The 21,444-nt window shown below is 34.1% G+C and overlaps 1 protein-coding gene across 1 annotated transcript in view; it reads left to right on the top strand.

Annotated features, from left to right (window-relative positions):
* Positions 1-21,444, top strand: part of LOC112974075 (CUB and sushi domain-containing protein 3) — a gene marked incomplete at its 3' end in the record, with an annotated part of 516,764 nt that overhangs the window by 107,667 nt on the left and 387,653 nt on the right. Inside the window, exons 6-7 of the mRNA XM_026082659.1 lie at positions 11,394-11,471; positions 16,735-16,822. Coding sequence (XP_025938444.1) covers positions 11,394-11,471; positions 16,735-16,822 — 166 coding nt within the window. The remainder of the gene's footprint in view (positions 1-11,393; positions 11,472-16,734; positions 16,823-21,444) is intronic.

The following is a 21,444-nucleotide window of genomic DNA, read 5'->3' as shown; positions in this document are numbered from 1 at the left end:
TAATTACTTTAGTAGAAAACAACCTGTCATTTTTGGTCTTTTCTACTCTCAGTGTCTCATACACTCAGAATTCAGTGTTTAGTAGTGCTATTAGTGCTTTTGAATTGTGTTACAAGTCATATCAGCTGCATCTTTTCTTCCTTAGGGCTGTGGAATTTTTATTTCAATGTATGCAAGGATGATGAGAGATTTTTTAGGAGTGGTTCTACTGGATGCTTTCCGAGCATATCAATACTGTCTAAAAATATATGTTCATTTTAAATACACATGCTTCCTAATTACCACTGAGAATAATGGGAGTCTTACCTATGATTTCAGTGGAAATAGGTCATGGTACAAGGGTTTCTAAATTAATCTTGAGATAGAAGCAGAGAAGGAATAAAATAAATRTCAATTTAGTGGAGGATTGTATTCACTCATATCATTGAGAAGACTCCTTGGTCTATGAGCACAAAATATAATTAAGTCTGATTCTCACTTTTTCTGACACAACATTACACTTCTGTGGATTTTAAAGAGACCACAAAGTGAATGAAATTAATTTTACAAAGTGAGTAAATAATTTTTATAAATTCCTTAATTCTGCTGAAGAAGTAGGAAGTGTCTTGAAAATGAAATATTTCCGGTTAGCTCACTGGAGTTTTGTTCTTCATTTTAGTGCAGCTGGCCTGTTACCCCAGAGATAAATTAGAATTAACTCCTATCACATGAGAAAAACTCAGTATGAAAGATTTACAATAGCAATCCTTTCTTTTTTCAATTAAGGGCCATCAAGTTTAGCTAAATCTTTTTATTAAGCAGTGATGAACCATGGAGGAACTCCACTGTTGTTCAGTTTCTGGTGTTGAAAAATGAAGAAGTGAAGTACTGTGTTTTTTGTTTTGACAAACTGGACATTTGCAAAGAATATGCACAGAGTGGGAAGGTGGCATTTTCTATACATCAGGACAGTCACAGGCAGGAAAAGATTGAATGATTCTTAAGACTTAATTACAATATAACATTCAGAAATCCTGTATTGTAAGACAATATCCATCAGAAAGGAATTTCTAAAGTAAGACCTTCATCCTATAGACACGAACAAGTACAAAATGTAAGCAATGTGACCAGAGCACTGGGACAGTTTATAATGCATGAATTTTAATATACACATAAAATACAGAAAAATGAGTCTGAAATAAAGATGTAAAGGTTGGAGGGTAATTTTGCTTAACGAACTCAGCCCCAAACAGTAGCAGAAGAATCTTCCTAACAGGTGACTCCGGCCATTGGGTAGAAGTGCTGCCAGTGACTCAGTGCTTCCTTTAGGGTCTGCAAGGCCATTTATTTTCACTAGAACGTTGGATTCCAACATACTTCACTACTTTGAACTTCTCCATCTAAAAAGCAGAAATATCTCCAAACATTTGTAATGTTGTAATCGTATTGCTATGGATATGCGTTCAGTTTGGGGATTAAAGTATAGATACAGGTTTGATCTTTTTCCTTAATTATTTGTTTTTCAGAAAAGTCTGTTTTATTCATCTTCCTGATGTCTCCAGTCTGTTTGCTTTCCCAGACTTTTCAGCTCTTCTGTTTTATCCAACTTTCTTACCAAACTGTTTTCATTTCCCTATTCCTTTCCCCTTTCTTCTTTTAAAACACTTATCTATCACACACCTTGTCTCATGCTTTTTGATACCTGGCTTAATATGATATCTTAGTAGAAACCAGGAAAAAATGTTTTGGAGAGAGAAAAAAAGTTGCTACTGGATGTTTCTTATTAAGCCAGTATTTCCCATTGCTGTGTTTTACAGGAGGGTTTATGACGGTAGGAGCGAGAAGGATTTTTAAGGTTTGTTCTCTGTAAACAGACCCAAAACATAATACAAAGTTAAAAGAGAGAGGAATTAAATAGGTTGCTAAAAAAACTCTCTTTTCAAAATGAAAGGATTTAAAATGGAGTTATTCAGTTCTCTTTTTTGTTTTAAAGATTCAGGGAATGATAGAGAACTGATATGTGATTATTTGATATAATCTTTTTAAAGGTTTGATAGAAAACACTCATACATCCCAAATTCTATAGTTTTTACTTAGAAGAGGAGCAGGAAGAGGAAAGGATTACATGGGAAGAAATTTTCTGAAGAGCTGCTTTTACAGAGTTTAGTAAGAAATCAATGTGCATAGGTCCTCAGTTTTTTTTTTTTTTTTAATGTCATGAGTGAAAACCAGAAATATAATGGTGTGAGTCTGAAGGGAAAGAAAATGAATATATTTTATTTGGGAGTAAAAGTAAGATCATTTATAAGCATATATTTATAAGTTATTTTTGACAAAAATGATCAGTAACGTTCCAAGAGATGCTTATTAGTGTAACACCGAAATGTAAATTTAGAACTTGCTTCAAAGAAGTCGTGGGAAAGGAGATCAGTTTTTGTCCAATAGTCCAGTCCAATTTGATTAGAAGGGTGAGAGGGGAAAAAAAAAATCTGAGTCATGCACACTTTTCTGTAGCTATCCCTATTCATTATCCCTCTAAAATAACTACAAAAGACTAGAGTAGGAGATGTAGCTTTTTTTTCCAAGACCATATTATATTTATGTATTAAAGTGGCTACTGTGAGCCCTTCTCCTATACAAAGCTGTGCTAGTGGGGTTCAGCTGACAAGAAGGGGAATTCTTTTGGAGAAAATCCATGTTAGTCTGATGCGCATCTATGAGATGTGCAAAACATACAAAAGGTATGGAAAGGCTACTAAATAAGTTACTAAGAGAATAAGTTGCATGGAAAAGAAGCCAACTAGTCTTTTCTCAATGTTTTCTTTTTAACATATTTTTTATATGTATATATATATACATATATATATACACACACATATGGACACACTTGTATTAACTGATATACCTTATTCTAGCTTCTCCTAAATTCTTTCAGTATTTGGTAAGATAAAACGCTATGCTGCTTTCTGGTCTTATAGAAGAGAATTGAGGTGCAGTGTGTTGTGTTTTTAAAGACTACAAAAGAAGCCGAGAAGAACAGGAAGTAAAAGCAGAGTTTTGAAATCTCTCCCTGGTGCCCTAACTGTACCATCATTGTCATCCTTTAAGTGAAATGTGTGTTGAATCTCCTTTACTGATGTCTCTTTACTGATGACTCCTTTACTGATGCTATGCACTTCCTGGGGAATTCCTGAAATGAGATTAGGTTTTGTGGGAGTCTGTGGTATGTGGCAAGAGTGGTCACTGTACGAAGCTTTTAGGATGTCTGAAGTCATAAAAATATTTTTTTTACCCGTAATTCTTAGCTAAAGAAGTTCTTCATTTGCTGACTTTATCAGCAGATATATGGAGGTAGCATATGATTTTCCTTCTGTTTAAATACCAGTTTCCTCAACAGCGAAGAGGCTGTTTTGCATGTTAATTGAACAGGAATGCGCATTGACTCTGAGCCCTAGAACCAGCCATGGAAGTGAAAAGCTGACCAGCCTTCTTGAATTCTCCTTTCAGGCTTTTAATGAAAATCCTACAATGCCAATATAATATTTGATGTTGGCTATAGATTTTTCCTTTAGATTACATATTCATTACTTATAACAGCATAATTGTGGAAATAAGTACACATGCTGATAGAGCTTTCTTACAATTATGTTTATGTGAACTGTTTTTATATATCGTACTGATTTGAAGAAATGAACTGTGGTAACGGTTCAACTGAAATATTGCTCTTTATACATTCCTGTCAACTTCATGCTGCACACCTCTTCCTTGTATTTATTTTGTTGATTGCAATTTCTGCAATTCTTTAGTGTTCTCTGTTTTATTATTCATGTTTACTTCCATAATTGATATTTGTCCATTGACATGTTGTGTCATTATTTTCCCTTGATAATTCAAGTTTTATTATCTTGACCTCAATGTCGGTGTAAAACAAATACAGTACGAATACATAGAAGTTAGAATAAGAAAAATAATTTATCATTAATGTAATTATACATTACTTATAAAACATACAGTTTAAACATATTTACTTTATTTTTAAGTAGGACTTTTTCAAATTAGAGAGATTTGAGATACATATAACTTAGAATACAGTGTAGTGTAGAATAATATAAAACTGTAATCTGAAGCATTTTAAAGACTGTATAAGCTTAATATATTTCCTCATCAATCTTAGTTCAGGACTTGTTCTTATTCTATCAGTATTCTTTATCTCATTTTACATATTTCATATCATAATTGCATTACTTTATTATACAAAATTCTTTATATTAGTTAGGACTTACCTAAGGAAGTAAAATATTTTTATAATTTTTAGTGGAAAAGATAGTAAAGTAGGAGTGTTCATATAATTTTGTTGGCAAATAAAGTATAGCAATAACTCTTGGAGTTTCCATTCTGTTCCACGTTAATCATATTCTTCAGTCAAGGAGAGAGAATTTCTATTTTTTTTTTCCTTTCAGTGACACATTAGTGTATTTTTAACTGAGATAAGAACCCAGTGAGAAATTCTGAAATGCATATTAAATTGTACATAGCTTATATCATACACAGTGCTGTTCTCTAAAAATTGTCATAGGTTTTCATCTATGGATGAAAAAAATGAACTGAATATTTGCACAATTAAAATGGAAATGCATCATATTAAAATAAAATCAAAATATATTAGATTTTAATATAAATGTAAAATGCATACATTATGTTAGAATCATATTCCTATGGCTGGTTTTATTGAAGTATATAATTATGTTCATTGAGCTATCGGAGCATTTCATTTTATGGAAGGGATTTTACATTCATTCTCATTTGCATTTTCTTCCATTCTGAATAAATTTTTTTGGCTGTGGGGAGGAGTTAGCACTAAAATAGATCCTCTTGTCAGCCGAATCAAGATGCCTGAAAGAAAATGAAAAGTCTTATTTTTCCATTCTGTATATCATAGTGAGCCATAGCTTCGTTTAAACATCTTTACTTTTTGTAAGGAGTCAAAAAGTTGTTTTCACTGTTTCAGTCATTATATTTTATTCATTGTGCACCATCATATCTCTTTGGGAACACCTTAAGATCCAGAAATAAGTATTTATTGCATGTTGTACTAGCAGATGCAGTAATTTGAAGCAGAAAACTTTATAATCTGCTTTGACCGTGAGACTTTGGGGCTGTTCTTACTGGTTTGAAGGTAGGGTGCGTGGGGAGTAATAATAGAGAAACTAAGATCGACTCACTTAAAAAGTGAAAATTAAAGAGTGCTGAAAATGGATTGTCCACCACTTTACAGTCTGATCAGTGTCTGAATTGGTCTTCATATTTAAGCAATCCCTAACCTGCAGAGTTGACACTGTGCTACAAAGACTGATGAAAATTCATGTCCTCTAATGCCAACTGTGAAGGTACAAAAAGGCCTGGAGAATAGTGCTCTATCAGTCAGTGTGCTGGCTCACACTGAAGTTTATTTGTGTAATCCTTAGGTAAAGAGATTTTTAATATAACTTTCTGGAGCCTAAGGTACCTAAAAACTAAATAGTTTATTATAGCTTCCATTTTTTTCTGCTTTGTGCAATAAACTGCTTTAAGTGGTAATCTCTAGGTATCTGGAGATCAGAGTTTCGAAATTCTGGATTAATGCAGTTGCATTGCATGCCCAGCGAACATGAAGCGTGCACAAAGAAGCAGAACTGACTGACATGAATAGAAAGTTTAATGCCTTCAGGCTGCTGTGGATCTGCTGTGCATGCAGATCAACTTCTAGAGTGCATAATGGTGAATTAGATGGGTAGATCCCAGCTGAGCTGGAGGTATCATGCATGACTTTTTCATCTCTTCTGTTCACAAGCACCAGATGTGGGAAATCCAGAACATGTCAGATCCCTGACACTTTCTTTAGAAAGAGTAGTCGCTGCAAGCCCTTCCTGTCTTCAGCAGATATTGAAGTTTTCAGGAGCCTGTGATTGTCTAGATTAGTCCTCTATCACAAGTATTTCTACCTCTTTACATGTCAGAAATATCTGAGATTTTCTTAATTTTAAATATTAACATTGTTTAAAATGCCAGTTTCTACTTTTTGAAGATGGTATTAAAAGTTATTATGTTATTGCTAGTCTGTGTTCTTCTTTGGTTCTGAATTAGTTTGTTATGTTCCTATTGAGAATCCTAGTTTTAATTGCCACCGTCTTGTACGGTTATTTACATCAGGGTGACGTAAGTTAAAAAAGGCATAAATCATTATCAGTCTGATGGGGTTCATGGGTTAATGGACATTAATGTGCATTATATCTTCCTGCTTTGCAAAAGGGGCTAAACTTTACCATGAGCTAATAGCTAAGTGGGGAAACCTCTGCAGAACATGGGCAGAGCTGTAGTGCTGGTAAGGTGAAGGAGAGTTCAAACTTCAACACTCTTTTTCTTTCTTGCCACCTAGCACTTGTGAGGCTGCTCTGGCCTCTCCAAAATTACTTACTGTATGTGTACCTGAGGCAGAAGAACAAAGAAAAACACCTCTGCTTCCTGTAATACGCTGTAAATACATTGTAGAAGTTACTTTTTGTTGGAAGTGTATGCACTTCTGTGGGTGATCAGATTGATTGCTTGGTTTGATTTTTTTTGAACTAAGCAGAGGGAATTTCAAAAGCTGCTGATATACTGAGACTATGTCTTTGTTAAAGAGAAACTTCAGAGCACTAGTGCCAATCTTAAGCATCTTCTGCACGGCAGTGAATCAGCAGTTAAGAACTGTTCAGTATTTGGACAATTTTGAACMAAATTAATTTGTTTTTAAACCTGGACTTTGTCATTATTCTCAGTTTACATCAGTAAAGGAATGACTGAATCAATCTGAAGTTATATATTGTTAGGTTAAAATTCCTTGTTATTTGTAAAAATCTCCTCTTATTCTCCATATTGACCATAGCTGATCTCAACAATACAACTACTGTAGAACTTACACATGTCCAACACAGAACGGAGGATAACAACAGTAATGCTGGCCAGTTCTCTGAGATTCATACTATGCTTCTGGTAGAAGAATTTTCTGAATATGTATTCATCAAAAATATAAATGACAGGTGTATAGGACATTGGATTAAGCTATTCTTTCCAAATATGTTTTCAGTTAAATGGTCTTAGAAACTTTCAAAAGACCTGAGTACCTTTGTAACACACTGACCCTTTCAGATATATTTTAAAAGATAGCTACCGTGGAAGTAATAATTTGGACACAAATCTTAGAAGTGTATCTGTAGAAGAATGGACTAGTAGAGTGGGAAATAAGATGACTGATTTTTCAGCTGTAGATGCTGGTACTGACTCCTTCAGTGGCCTTGATTATATCCAGTAGAATAAGAAAAAAGACTCTTTTGCTTTTTTTCAAAATGGATAAAATCAAAATTCTGAATGTAAAGCTTTTGAGGCAGCTGAACTTCAATGAAAACTTCTAAAGCAAAGATTTAAGGTTGTGTCTAGTACCCCTTGGTACTAGAAACTAAGAAAGTATGTTCATAATGCATAATAAGTGTTAAATTGTTAAAGTACACTGAAAAGCAGTAAATAAATCTTCTGATTAAATACAAAAATTAAGGAAGAAATTACTTCAGGACAGGCTGAAACTAGTCGTAGGTGCTTATTGTGAAATGAAAAAAACCTTGAAAAAATAGAGTCAACTAGTAACATTCCATTTGGTATCAAAACAAATATTCACAATTATTTCTGTCTGTTTAACTTTATATTCAAGCCAATATTTAAATTTAAATTTTGATATTTGGAACTTAAATCATTTATACTTAAATGGAAAGTTAAAAAATATTAATTTATTTCACAACTTTCTAAATCCTGATTCCCATTTGCCATTTCATTTAACCTGTATTAGGAAATGGCAAATAGCTTGCAATTTCAGATTCTCATAGAATTTAATAAAAATAAATAAAACAGAACTTTCTCAGAAGCTTAAAAAATTAGTTGTTGACATAGAATTATATGTCAAGTTAGTGTTTATGAATACACATACACTGGGTCTGGTAACTTTGTAAAAAGTCACGTAGACTTATCGTCTTCAATTCTGTATTAAAACCATTTGACAATAAAAAAGCATGAGCAGTGATGAACATAAGCTCCAAGGCGGATGCCTCAATAGTTTTCAGGTTTTCAAAATTTTCTGATGTAATCTGTGATCCAGTATGGCAGAGTTATGACCGTACTTTTTACCCTCTGCCAGGCCACATGATCAAAAATAAATTATTGACCGTTGGAGACATACATAGAAAGGAGGTGCATTGCTTACCAAACAAAATAAAAAATCCAGTGAAACAAAACTATTCACTTTTAAATCTGCAAATTAAAAACAACAACAACAACAAAAAAAAAACAACCTGCAGCACATAGATCTTTAAAGTAGTGTTAAAGACAGTTTTAAAACCTCGTATTGCTATTTCCTTATATTACAGTGGTGGACAGATGGTTACCTCAAATAACATTTTATAAATTTTGATTTTCTTTAAAATAGATTTTTACAGTGTTTCCAATTATATAATTAATGGTTTGAAGTGAGGTACTGTAGATTCATTCTGATGTTTAAATAAATGATTAAATTTGGTCTCTGATCAGTTTGTTTTCTTTAATCTAACTTTCAGGTTCTGTTTTGGAGTTGATTCTGAGATGGTCTGAAGGACAGGGCATAACGGCAGCTTTGGGTTTCATGACTGATTGTATTTATTTATTTATTTATGCAATATTACTGTCCGGAGCACTGATGACTTACAGTCACTGAAYGCAACATACTTTACTCTCACTACTTAGTCCCTTGTGCAGCAGTCTGCACTCTCAGGGCATCCTGTTGGTTTGGACTTACCTATTTCCCTGGCTCTAGGCTGTTCTGAAATCCTAAAACATGTTAGTCTGACCATATTTACATGTCTGCAGCATTAACACATCTGAAGTACCTGGCTGGAGAGAAATAAGCATATAGAGGTTTAAATTCATCTCATGAGAAATTAGGTATCTAAAACAGGCCAGATCAACTGAACGCTTAAAGTGTCTCTTTGTGCATGAGCTTGGTCGTCTTTAACTACAGTGCTCGCTGGCACGAATCCGTCCTCTGAGCCCCCGAAAAGTGAAATCTTGTCACCTGTACGCTAAAGCTGTTTTTGAACAGTCACTGTTTTCCTCACTGCTTCCCACATTGGTGTCTGCAAAATAATGCCTAGTTTATGAGATATTAAAGAGTATATTTAGTTTTTGTTTTTTGTTTTGTTTTGTTTTTGTTTTTAACGTATATGCATGCATATACAGCCTGACGTATAGTTTAGTGCCTGTGTACGTTTGGACCAAATACACTCATATAACTACTCCTTCACAGTATATTTATACCTTGCTGTTCAGTTGATCAGCATTCAAAACCCAGTTAAAAGGAAATTCCATCTCTGTTAGTGTAAAGATCCTTCAGAAATCCTGTATTACTTCCTTCCTAGTAGTATTTATTAGCCTCAGCAAAGTAATGCAAACCATTGTAAAAATCCCTGATCGTTTTAAATGCTGTGTTCAGCAAGATGCTTTCATAGCTCTTTGAAATTTCCCAGTAAATCTTGAGAAGACCTTTTCATAGCTGCATAGACTGTGGGTGCGCTCGTCAGGTGCTTGAGGAGTGCTGGAACCCAGCAGGCCTGGGTTGCTGCTGCGTGCGACTGGTCTAGCTGGCTTCGCTTACGTCCCGCTCCTTGGATCTCTGTCTTCGTCTGCAGTATTTCCTTGCAGCCTTGGAGCCAGTGTCCAGCTTGTTCCATGTAGCTTGGAAATAAATCTAGCTGTTAAAGTCATTTGAGTATAATGTACCTAAATAAACCTATGTTTTAATTTGTAATTTTGTTTAGGAGATCCATTTTTATATAGGATTCACTGTTCATTGACAGAGTGTGTGGGGGACAACGGGCACTTACTCTAATGGCTGAAAGAAAACCAGTTTCTTATGTTTTCTGTTTTTGCTTTATTCCTCTTACCTTTCATTATCTGTTTAATTTGTTTCACTCTCTTTTTATTCAGTTGCTTTGTTTCAAAAATATATTAAGGGTACATGCTTCCCCTGAATTAACTGCGCTTATCGCAATGCGAGGCAGCCCCAAATGAGGGCTTTTACAGAAATAAGTCAGCTGTGGGGTTTGGAGACAACTACCTTCCATGTCATACTTTGCAAATAAAGATTTTCAAGCAAGAAAGAGGACCAGTTGCAGAACCAACAGCAGAACAGTAGAATGTAATTTACATTTTGTATCCAAATCTTTTCAGTTAAAACACATTAGCCTACTGTGCTTTATTTAATAATGTAATATTTTCTCCACGAAGAAAAGATTTCTGCTTTCTGTCTGCAAAAGATGTAAACACAGATAATAAAATCTATGTATTTCCTGAATAAAAATGATTCTTCCATACTAGAGCTAAGGACATACCTAAAATAGATCTTGAAAACAGTTAATAGGTACACTTTTGGAACGTGGAGATAGTTTGAATGGCTTTAGATTTTGAAAAAATATCCAGTGTGTTACTTTTATAAGGATTAGCGGTCGATATTGCAGTCAACTTTAAAAGCTTTTATTTTTTTGTGAATTATAAAATTGTAATTTTTAGCTCTTGCCTCCATTTTGTCTTCTTCCCAAGTGCAATATTGATTTTTAATATAAACTTTAACATATGAAGTAACAGGCAAAATATGTTCATAAACAATATATTGGTATTTCTACTTCTGATTAAACCTTTACAGAAAATATGCAGAGCAGGAATATGTACCCTTTCTTGCTTGGGCATATACTGACTACAGATCTGAGGATATATTTTGGATTTTAGCATACTTTCACTATGTTATGGACAACACTTTTTTCTTTTAAATGCTCTAGAAGTGGAGAAAGATAGTTGAATAAGACAGAAAAAAACACTTTTCAAAATTTCATAATATTTTTTAAAGGTTGCTCACTTTTCACTTAGCAGATATGATAGTATTCTGGATTTTTGGGGGGCTGTGTGTGGGGGTAAGCTTTAGTGTTTCCTAATATAGAAAAGATACCTGATAAGAATTAAATGTTTTTAAAGAAAACATATCTATCATTTCATTTTCCATGTTCCATAACTGTGTGACAATGTTTTATACAAGTGTGTATGGTGCATGGAAATAAACACTTTTTGCCATCATTCTTGTTTCAGATACAGGAGACAAAAAATAAATTGCAAATCTTATGTCTTTCCTATGTCAGGTACACAAATTGGTCTAAATACTTGCTTTTTTTTTTCACTTTCTTTTCCACAATAGGTACACAATATAAGCTTATTAGATAGCCAGTACTCTAGTTTGTATATATTTCCATGATAAAATTTGTCAAATGAAATGAAATATTTTAGACTGTATTGCCTGATACATGTTTTTGTTTGTTTTTTTTAACTAGTGAAAAAGGCCATAGATTTTAAATCTAGAGGATTTAAATTGTTTCCAGGGAAAGACAACAGCAACAAGTTTTCTATCTGTGAGTGTACTCCTTTTTTGTTACTTTTTTCTAGTGCAAGAGTGAAGTTTGTGCTGTCTGTGTTTATGTATTTTCAAAATTGTTTATGTATTTCTAATAGTATAACTGAAATCTATTTCTATTTTTAAATCTATTTCTTCAGTCTGCATGGTGAATTTTAAAATATGGTTCTACTCTGAAAGCTGGCTTCCTATAAATCTGGCATCGTAGCGTGCCATGTTTATTTTGTCAGTAATTTCTGGTTAAATTTGTAGCATTTACAAAGAAATCAATATTCAGCCTCCCAGGTATCAGCTGAAATCTTAGGTGTGAAGTGAGGGTATGTCATTTTAATGGAAATTTTTTCCCAGCAGCAAAAGGCTGTGCAAGCCAAAGCCCCTTCTCTGATACAAATGTACAACCACATATTTTTGTTCAAGCAACACCCATAATGTCACTTCCTGCAGACTCTTTTTCTTCATTAATTTTGACATTTTGAACTGATTAAGATGTAGGTTTAGATATCCTGAATATGCTTAGTGCCTTCTATTTTAATTATAGAAAATAAAAACTGAAAGTGCTCAGCACCTTAGAGGATGGAGTCCTGATTAACTTATAAGAGGAGTCAGACAACTTTCTAACATAAATTAAACAGGTGCACTAAATGCATTAAAGAGGGTATCTTTTGCAAAAGAAGATGCCATTTTTACAGAGTTAGGTTTTGGACTAGAACCACATTTTAACTATTTAAAAGTAGTTGGTTAAAATAAAGATGGACTAAATGTGTAGCATGTGTATGCTCATACTACATTTCATTATTATTCACAGGAGAGAAGAAGATTTAACAAATATGTGTACTTATGAGGCTTCTTAGGCTGGACAGATTTGCAATAATTTTTTGTTTAAAGCATCAGTGATGGATTCAGTTTCCTGGATTTAGTATGGCAGTGGCTTTCCTGAAGAAAATACATTTCAATGTATTTTTTGGTTTTAGACTTTAAATTGTCAACATGTAAGTCATGATTTTTTAGACAAAATGGGAGGACTTTTACTAAGTAAGAAAAATGAAGCAAACTGAACTTCCATTCATCTTTTTATAAAGCAGCATATTGCCACATTCAACTTTTCTGTAAACTGCATCATCTAAATAGTTCTGAAAGGCAATTCTGATGTGTTTGAAAACTGTGTGTCTAGACATTTAAAAAAAAGTGTTATTTTTATATCAATGGGTGGTTGGAAGGTAGGGTGGTTATGCAACAAGAAATATAGTAAGATAAGTCCAGTAGTGTGTATTACATGAACAGCATTGAGGTCTCTGCCTGACCCTCCACCTGTTATTTTATAGTTACAAAAGAGAACAGTAGTAGAATGGCTGACAAAATAGATTTTTTTCTTTATAAAAATATGTATTGCACAAATCATTAAATATTCCATTATATAAACATTAATAGGGATTGTATAATATTTACAGTGAAGTACCAGATATGATATCTACATGTGATTCTTATAAAGTCAATCATAAAGAAATTCATCTATCAGTATTTTCAATAAGAAATCTTTATATCACTTACTATTTTGTGATATTCTATATAAAGCTGAAAGCTTTGGTATCTTGGTTTATTTCTTATGTAGAGTAGATTAAGTATATGAGTCAAGAATAAGCAAAGGTGAAAGCTTTGTCGATTTGTACCTTTATTTGGTCATAATCTTGTCAAAAAAAGCTAACTTAGATTTTATCTTATAATCCAGCACTTTGTTAGCTGATCGGTTTGGTAGCTGGTCAAACTAAAGAGGCAGTATTTAATTAGAAGCGTATGTATTTAGTTGTTTATTTTAGGTAAAATTCCCAATGTGACCTCAGTTGGATCTGTACTTGCATAACAACGATAGAATAGGGTCCTTCAAAGAAAAGATGACTGTCATTCAACTGTTAGTGGAAGTAAAGATAAGTGAATACCTATTTTAAATGACATCTTGTATTATCAAAGTCTTTAAAAATTGTTATCTGCTAACAATTCTCATGGGTATATCTTTTTCTGTTTTATTTTTGTTGAATGTACTAGGTGTCTAATATGCAATATTAATGCAATTTTCCTCACTTATGAATAATTTTACAAACATAGCCCCTGATCCTGCAAGCACTTATGCACATGCCTAGTTTAAATGCTTAAGGTTATCAGGTTTACCCTTGTAAGAACAAAACCACGACACGTGTGCATAGGTATTTGCATATAGTAAAGCCATAATGATGATATATCTTTGATACAAGTATGCATCAGCTTCATTTGGCAAGTGTTGAGATTAGCAAAAAATCATCGCTAGGACCTTCTTCAGTCCGGCCTACAGCTCCGGGGCCTCCTGCTCCCGCCTGCACGCTCAGGCCGCGAAGGATTGCCTTCCTCACACAGGCCTGTCACTGCGCAGTGCCGTGCAGCTACACGGGGTGGCAACATGTACAGATAGATAGATAGATATATACATATAGACAGGTAGCTGGGGAAATACAGGAGAGCTGTGTTTCAGTACGCTGAAAAATCAAGCATTATGTCTGAAAAGATAGCTTTGAGACAAACATCCTGGATTTAAGTTGTACATTCATTTTTTGGCAAAGCACTTCAGCATGTATATGATGAACAGAAATAAGAATGGATTTAAGCTTGTTCTCAAATACTTTGCCGATTTGGGATCAAAGCTAAGAGAAGTCAGTGTAATAACTTCTACCTAGAACTCTTCCTGTTCTGAATTTTTATTGTCGAATATGTTGTTTTAATTGTGTCACTGCAATTATTTTATTGATATTTTTCCTTTAACATACTCCTTTAGAATTTTCTTTATGAATATTAATAAGTCCATAAATTATCCTTTAAAAATCCATTTCATGGAGTAATTTTTAAGAATGGAATGTTATCCTGAAGGTGTCAGAAAGCAGGACAGTTTCTCAAGCATCAGTTCATGGCAGAAATCGTAGAATCTAATAGATCTTGTGCTGTGAAATCCAGTGCAGTATTCTTTTTGACAAGAATATTCACTCTATTTCCTTTTTTTTGGGGGGGGGGGAGGGGGGAAATGTGGTGTAAAATGATTTTTTGAAATGTTAAAACAGGAAGTGCAGTAAATAGAAAGAGTCCCATTTAGACTTTATTTTTATTTTGTTTATAGTAAAGTAATTTTTCTATGTGCATAGGTATATGGTACAGCCCCAAAATGTCGCTATTTTTTTTTTTAGTATTATTCAGTATTGTTATCAGGCATCACGAGTAGAAGTTTCCAGCTATAGTTTTACCATACCTTTAAATGTCAGAGAAGTTCGCTGATGGTCCCACAGCCGAGGATGCATCCTTTTCCCTGCTCGTTCTCAAGTGGAGTTCCTTTCCCGCTCGTCCTTGCTGCATTGCAGAAAGACACGGCCAGCCGGTGAATCCTCGCCGCCGGTGGCCAGCTGGGAGGGCTGCTGCCTGCTGCCGGCCGCTCAGCCGCCGCCGAGTTTCTCGCAGCCTCGCGCAGGCCCCGCAGCTCCGCAGAAGCCCCCAGTGTGCCAGCGGCAGAGGTCGCCTAACGAGTTCCTCCTAGATCGCCTCGTTTCCTGCAGTTTAGGGACTTCTAACTGTCAGAAATGTACGCTTTCCAGCTCTAGCAGGAACTTGGTTTTCTAAGATAATAGGCTTTCATCCCGCTTAACAAGTGCAGGGGGAGGAGAAGATGAAAACCTGGCACTGTGGATGTGCTCTGAGGGGCATCCTTCCTTGCCCCCAGTGCCCTGAGCATGTGATGCAGATGAATATAGGTTACCATCATCTGCTATTAGAGCCAGCTTGTACATGGTACAGCCTTTCAGCGCAGAGGAGAATAAACATGGTGGTCCCAGTCGACAGATGCTGAGCTTGATAGGTTTTTGAGTAGAGAAGAGTGCTAACTTGATACATTTTTTTCCCTTTAACGCTCTGCAAAATTTTCTTTTCGCTTTTGCTTTCCTCAGAGATACTGTACCAATTCTTCCATTGCTATGCATACAAGATGAAAAATTTCAAGGAAGGGAAAGTCCCCAAATTCTACTTTGGCAATTATGTAACCAGGATTGGGAAAAAAAAATATTCTGAATGTCACTGGCCTTCACAAACAGCTGAAGTTTAGCACACACCCCTTAGGAGTGTGGTTAGACACTACATTTTTTATTCAGAGAGTCCATTTTAAAAAGTAGCATGATTAGCTTAATTTTATGCAAGCTCTTTCTTAAAAGGAGACTTACGTTACTCTGAAATCTATCACTGCAAATCCATTGGTCTAGAACCTCAGAAATGAAGATACAGTGAAAAATCTTTTTTCTGATTAGCATAAATCTCTTGGTTTCATGTCAACTGTATTTTTGCAAAATATTCTTATACTGGATCATGAATTTATGTAGTAACAGCAGACCAATCTCCTTTGCTAGTGTTTTCTTTCGGGACTGCCACCTCCTGATTCAATGAACTTCAAGAATTAAATGCAAAGTAAATAGAATTACTTTGATCTGCAAATTATTTTTGGAATATAAAATTTTGCAAGGTGTAACAATTATCAGAAAGTGCATAATGCATTAAAAAAAAGGAATGAACAGGGAGTTGAATATGCTGAGGGCTAGTTTGCTACATACTAATTTCTGGAAAACTATACTGGTTTGAATACTAATAACAGACTTTTATATGGGATACAGGTAAACACAAGAAGTTTCTCTCTGAAGATCCATTTTAGTTTATTTTAAGATCAATGTATGTAAATCAAGCAGGCATTTGAGCTTGCCCTCAGATCACCATATTTTGGGGATATCTGCTTTTTCAATATTGATTAAGGACAGTTCTCTCAGCATGAGCCTATCCGTTCAAGTTTTATTATAATTCAAGGAGAAAAGGTCAGCTCTTAGTGGAGATGACATTTATTAGATTATGTTCAGAGTAAAATCTTACAGCCCTTTGCCTTTAAATGTGAATGTTTTTAACGGAATAGCAATAACATTTTTATATGAGTTTGATAATATTACAAGCAAACAAAATAGTTGATTAATACAACTTATAAAAAACTAGTGTTATTTGTTAAAAGCATAAAGACAACACATGCTTTACTTATTATAGAGAGAAGAAAATTATGTATTGAAACTACAGATTGTATGGATGATGATATTCTATAGAAAATCTGTTTTAAGTGACCAAAAGTGTAGATGATGTACATTTTCATATTTGTTAATTGTTTAAATCTGTATTTCCTAAAAACAGTATTATTTTGTTTTTTGTTTTGTTTTGTTTTTTTGCAGTAAATGAGGGAGGTATTAAACAGGCATCCAATTTGTGTCCAGATCCTGGAGAACCAGAAAATGGAAAACGGATAGGCTCAGATTTTAGGTAAAACACAAACCCTACCATTATATCATTTTTGTAATATTAACTTGCTGAAAATCACTTGGAAAACGTATATGTTAAAAATGTATTGCTGTTGTTGAGCTACTCTTGCATAACTGAACTTCTCAGTGAAAACTGAAATGGAATTCTGTCTAAAATTACATAATGGAGTATGCAAAGAAGGTAAAATATTCGATTTGCTTGGAAGAGAATATATATATGTGATACTGTGGGATAAATTTAATTGAAGGTAATTTAAAACCATTTTCTCATGTAAATGCTGTCTTGGATCTACAAATATTGAGCGTACATGTGGAACTCGAGATTTTTGCGAAGGACATGAGGGGATATTAAAAAGAAAAATATGCAGACTAGGATGCAACACAAAAAGAACAAAAAGAATACATAATACTGTATATTTGATTCATATACAAATTTTGGACAAATTTTGTATTAAAAGAATAAATCTTAAACTCAGCACTAGCTTTATGTCACCTGCTATGATCTGACTTTATCATCATATTTACAAATCACTTCAAGACAGCTAATTAAGGAAAGAAAAAAGGAAGAAATAAGTAGGAGAGAGATTTACCATTTTTAGATTAATTGGTTTTATTACATCCAGTCTTATTTTGATGGATTAAGTGCTTTTATTACATCCAATTTTGCTGAAGGTATATTTTCCATATGACACAGCAGACTTCCCGCAGAAGATATCAAGTGTTAGAGTAATGTTCTGAAACAAGGGCAGATATTTTACAAAATTGTATTACTTTATTCTTTTACATAAAACTTGTTGACACTTTCTGTTTTGTTTTTTCTTTCCTCCTTGTAATCAGGCAGAACATAGACTTGAAAATGGCATTTAAAATAACTATCAATCAGTTAGTTATTATAATTGCTCTTTTCCTCTACTTTTGAGAAAAGAAAAAGTTCACCCTGCATCAGAGAAAGCTTTACAATTTCTGACATAAACCTGACAAAATATATTTTCTTGATATTTTCAGAGAAATGAAAATCAGTGAACTTAACTAGTTGCTTAACTCTCATGATTTTTAGAATTATTACATAGGTCGATGTTTCATATTTTAAACTCAGGAATATGACTGGCTTGATAGGCAAAGCTTTTGACAGGGAATCTGGAAGTCCTTTTCTAGTTTTTACACGTTACAATTGAAAGGCCTAGCTGCAATAGGGATCTAGGTAGACTTTTGTAAAGGACACAGTCTCAAAGGACAGATGATGATCATCATGCCCTCTTCTTTCTCTAGTTGAAACTGTTTGGAGATAATTTAACTTCATTTCTCACTATACACTGTGGTGATGTGATTGTCAGAATTTCTGTACGTTTTCGAAGGAATTTGTGAGAAAATGAAAGGAGAAGGCATTCAGATTACCAAAAAATATCATGCAAGCTTTCAAAATCAAAACATTTTCTTTTTAACTGTTTTTTTAAATTTTTTTCACTAAGTAAACTTGGTGGTTTTTTTTTTTTAATCTCCATATTATCTGTGAGGGAAGATCAGCTTTTCTGTCAACACTAATGAATGTGCTACTTAATGTTTATACATATAACATAAGCATAGATCCAGTCCCATCATAATGGAAAAGAATAAATACTTAAGACATTTCAACTGCGTATAAGTCAAAGAGCTTAGCTTACACATACAACAGCCACTGCAAGTGAAAAAGTGGAAAAAGTAAAAAAAGTGAAAAATGAAAATGTTCTGTTTCATAACATTTTTTGTTGAAGGGAAAAAAGCAAATAAGCTTTTGTTCAAAGTGAAGTAAACAGAAGAGGTAACAGATACATTATGATACTGTTGGCCTTGTGGGTTTTATTTCAGGGGGACAGGAAATGAAGATGGGATGTTTATTTTGGTGAGGAAGGATTTTTTCCCATTTGACTAAAAGATATACATTAGGACCAAACTGAACTTACATTTTTTCCATTGATCCCCATTTTGATCACTTTGTGACATTAATAGGAGACTAACCTTTTATCAAATTAAGAAAAATGGAAAAAAAAGAAAAAGTAATACTTAACTGGTTTTGTTAAGAGGACACATTCTAGGAATAGCCTGAAATCCTTTTGCGTTTAACAGCAGACTTGATGCTTGCTGATTTGGTACCAGATTAGTTTGCTGAGCAGCAATATTTTCTGAAAGCACGAGTTTCTCACTGGCTTCACTGTCACCTCAAATATATTCTAAGAAGTCACCCTGGAACTAATTCATTTCATCCAGAAATTTGAATTTACATGGTTTGGTTTCTTCAAAGATAACAATAATCTGTTCTGGATAATCTTTTCTGAACAAATGCCGTCTAGTACAGCATCTCCTTAATAGCCAGGTCTATTCTGAATGTAGCTTTCAGCAACAACTCAGAAAGGACCATCTTCCGCTGCACTGGTTTTCTTTCAAGAGTCTTTCCACTATTTTGTGGAAGCTTCTTTTTGTAATGCAAAAAATGTAACCTGTAAAGAGCAGGAGGACATACACAGGCACACACATACACAATTTGTAGCCACTTTATTGACCAGCCTTGAAAAAGGGATCAATTATTCCTTTGGTTGTATTCATCATACACATATTAGGAATAGATAAAATCTTTTTCTATAGAGGGTGTGTTAGAGGTCTCATGAACATTTTGATTCTCAGTTGTAAGAGCAGGACTGCTGAATGTTAAAAATACTAATGTCATTTATCTCAAGCTGAACACTGGATAAATTAAATAGAGGTCTTACAAGGAGCAAAAGCAAAAAAAAATCAACAAACTGAATAAAAGTCCCTTTTGAGTTAACCTAGTTTCAATCCTTGTCATTATCATAATGGCTGTTCATAGGCTTCCAAAGTATAAACACTATTAATTCTTTAAAATAAATAGATAATAACTTGAAAGAAAATTCTTTTATTTGGTTAAAAATATAAAAATCTGAAAAATCTTTTCCAGATTGTCTTATCAGCGACAGAGAGAAAAATAGCAGACTTTTCCCCTCTTCTTGAAGTCTTGAAGTTACTTTCTATATAATGAAGGAAAATGACTGTACTCTGAGATGGCCTTTTATTTATTTATTTTTGTCTCTGAAGAGAAAGTGAAAATCCCAATTATAGTACTTTATAATTTTAAAATTTGGTATTTTGAGGAAGTGATTAGACCTAGCTTTATCAAGATCAATCAAAATCTAATTTAAGTACAATTTAAACTATTTTAGAGAAGAACATGCTCTTGTCACTTTTATCTTTCTTCAAGTGTGAAAGAATGGGTTTGGAAACATTGTATTGCACTTCAGCCCTGTTCAGATTATAAACTCTTTTCTGCTCTCTCAGCATATTCGCATGTTCTTATATGGTTCTTACACAGATTTAAAAAGTCTGCTATGAAAGCCCTAAGAGGAACTGCACCATTTTATGTCATCTTTCGGGATCTGACACTCCATACTCACCCTTTTGGATATTCTTTTCTAATGTGAAAATCACCATCGTTACATTTTGAAGCTTAAAAAGCTTTTTTTCAGATGCTAGATGCCTGTTTGCGCAAAACAGGCTTTTAAAGGTTGAAATAAAGCCAAGGAGACTTACTAATAGCTGCCAGCATTTCCTGTACTGAAAAAGATACTTGGGTGTTAGTACACCATACTTACCACCTTGTGCCACACTGCCTGACGGTCTGTGGTATATCACCCAGATAACAAGCAAACAAACAGATCTTTCAGCTCATATTTCAATAGCAGTTAGGTTCTACACTTTTTTTTTTTAATTCTGCTAGGTGCTACTGTGTATTTCTTGGGCATCTGTATTTTTCTTAAAAGTTAGCACTAAATGATTTACTAGGATTCATGGAGGACTTTTGAAGCAGAGGGAAAACTAGTCTTCTGTGTCTTAGGCTAACATTTTAAACACTGAATTATTATGCCAATGAGTTGAGTGACAGTATACCTAATGCTAATTTCTGCTTTCATTAAATATTACAAATTAAGATATCATTCTTTCCTTTGCAAGAATAGCTTTGAAATGTAACCACGTTGTTGTCTAGAAGTTTCACACTTAATTTTCTGTAATGTTTCTCTGAATCACATACCCTTCTCTGCAGATATACAGCGTGAGCTTCTAGACCCTGAAAATTCAAGCCAACCATCCCTAAAACTGAACAAACTTCAGACCATTTGCAGCTTGAAATATGAGGTTGATTTGTGGGGGGACGGTACATTTTGTCTGTCAGCAGTCAATTGGTTCCTATTTCAAGCAGTTAGCGTAGCCTCTGGCAGTACAAGTTTTGCAGGAAAAGGTGACACCTGAATAACAGTTTAAACAGAATTACCAAAGGTGTCCAGAGTGCTGGAAGACATAATTTCCTCTGCAACTGAAATTTACTCTTCATTTCAGTTTGTTCAGCACATGCTAAGGGGCAATCAATTTTTATTGACCAGAAGTTTAAAAGATTTAGATATTCTAATATTACATCTTGGAATCCTAAGGTCTTGGAGTTACATCTCCAAATACTGACTCAGCTGCTCTATGGTAACTGTTCATAAGCATGCTCTTAACTTGGGACAAATTTTGTGGCTTAGCTCAACTCTCTTATTGCAGCTTAAATAGATTGGGTTAGTTTCTATCTGTAGGCTA

Source organism: Apteryx rowi, unplaced genomic scaffold, assembly GCF_003343035.1.
Source record: "Apteryx rowi isolate R43461 unplaced genomic scaffold, aptRow1 scaffold_589, whole genome shotgun sequence".
Classification (NCBI taxonomy): domain Eukaryota; kingdom Metazoa; phylum Chordata; class Aves; order Apterygiformes; family Apterygidae; genus Apteryx; species Apteryx rowi.
This window is presented reverse-complemented; position numbering and strand designations above follow the sequence as displayed.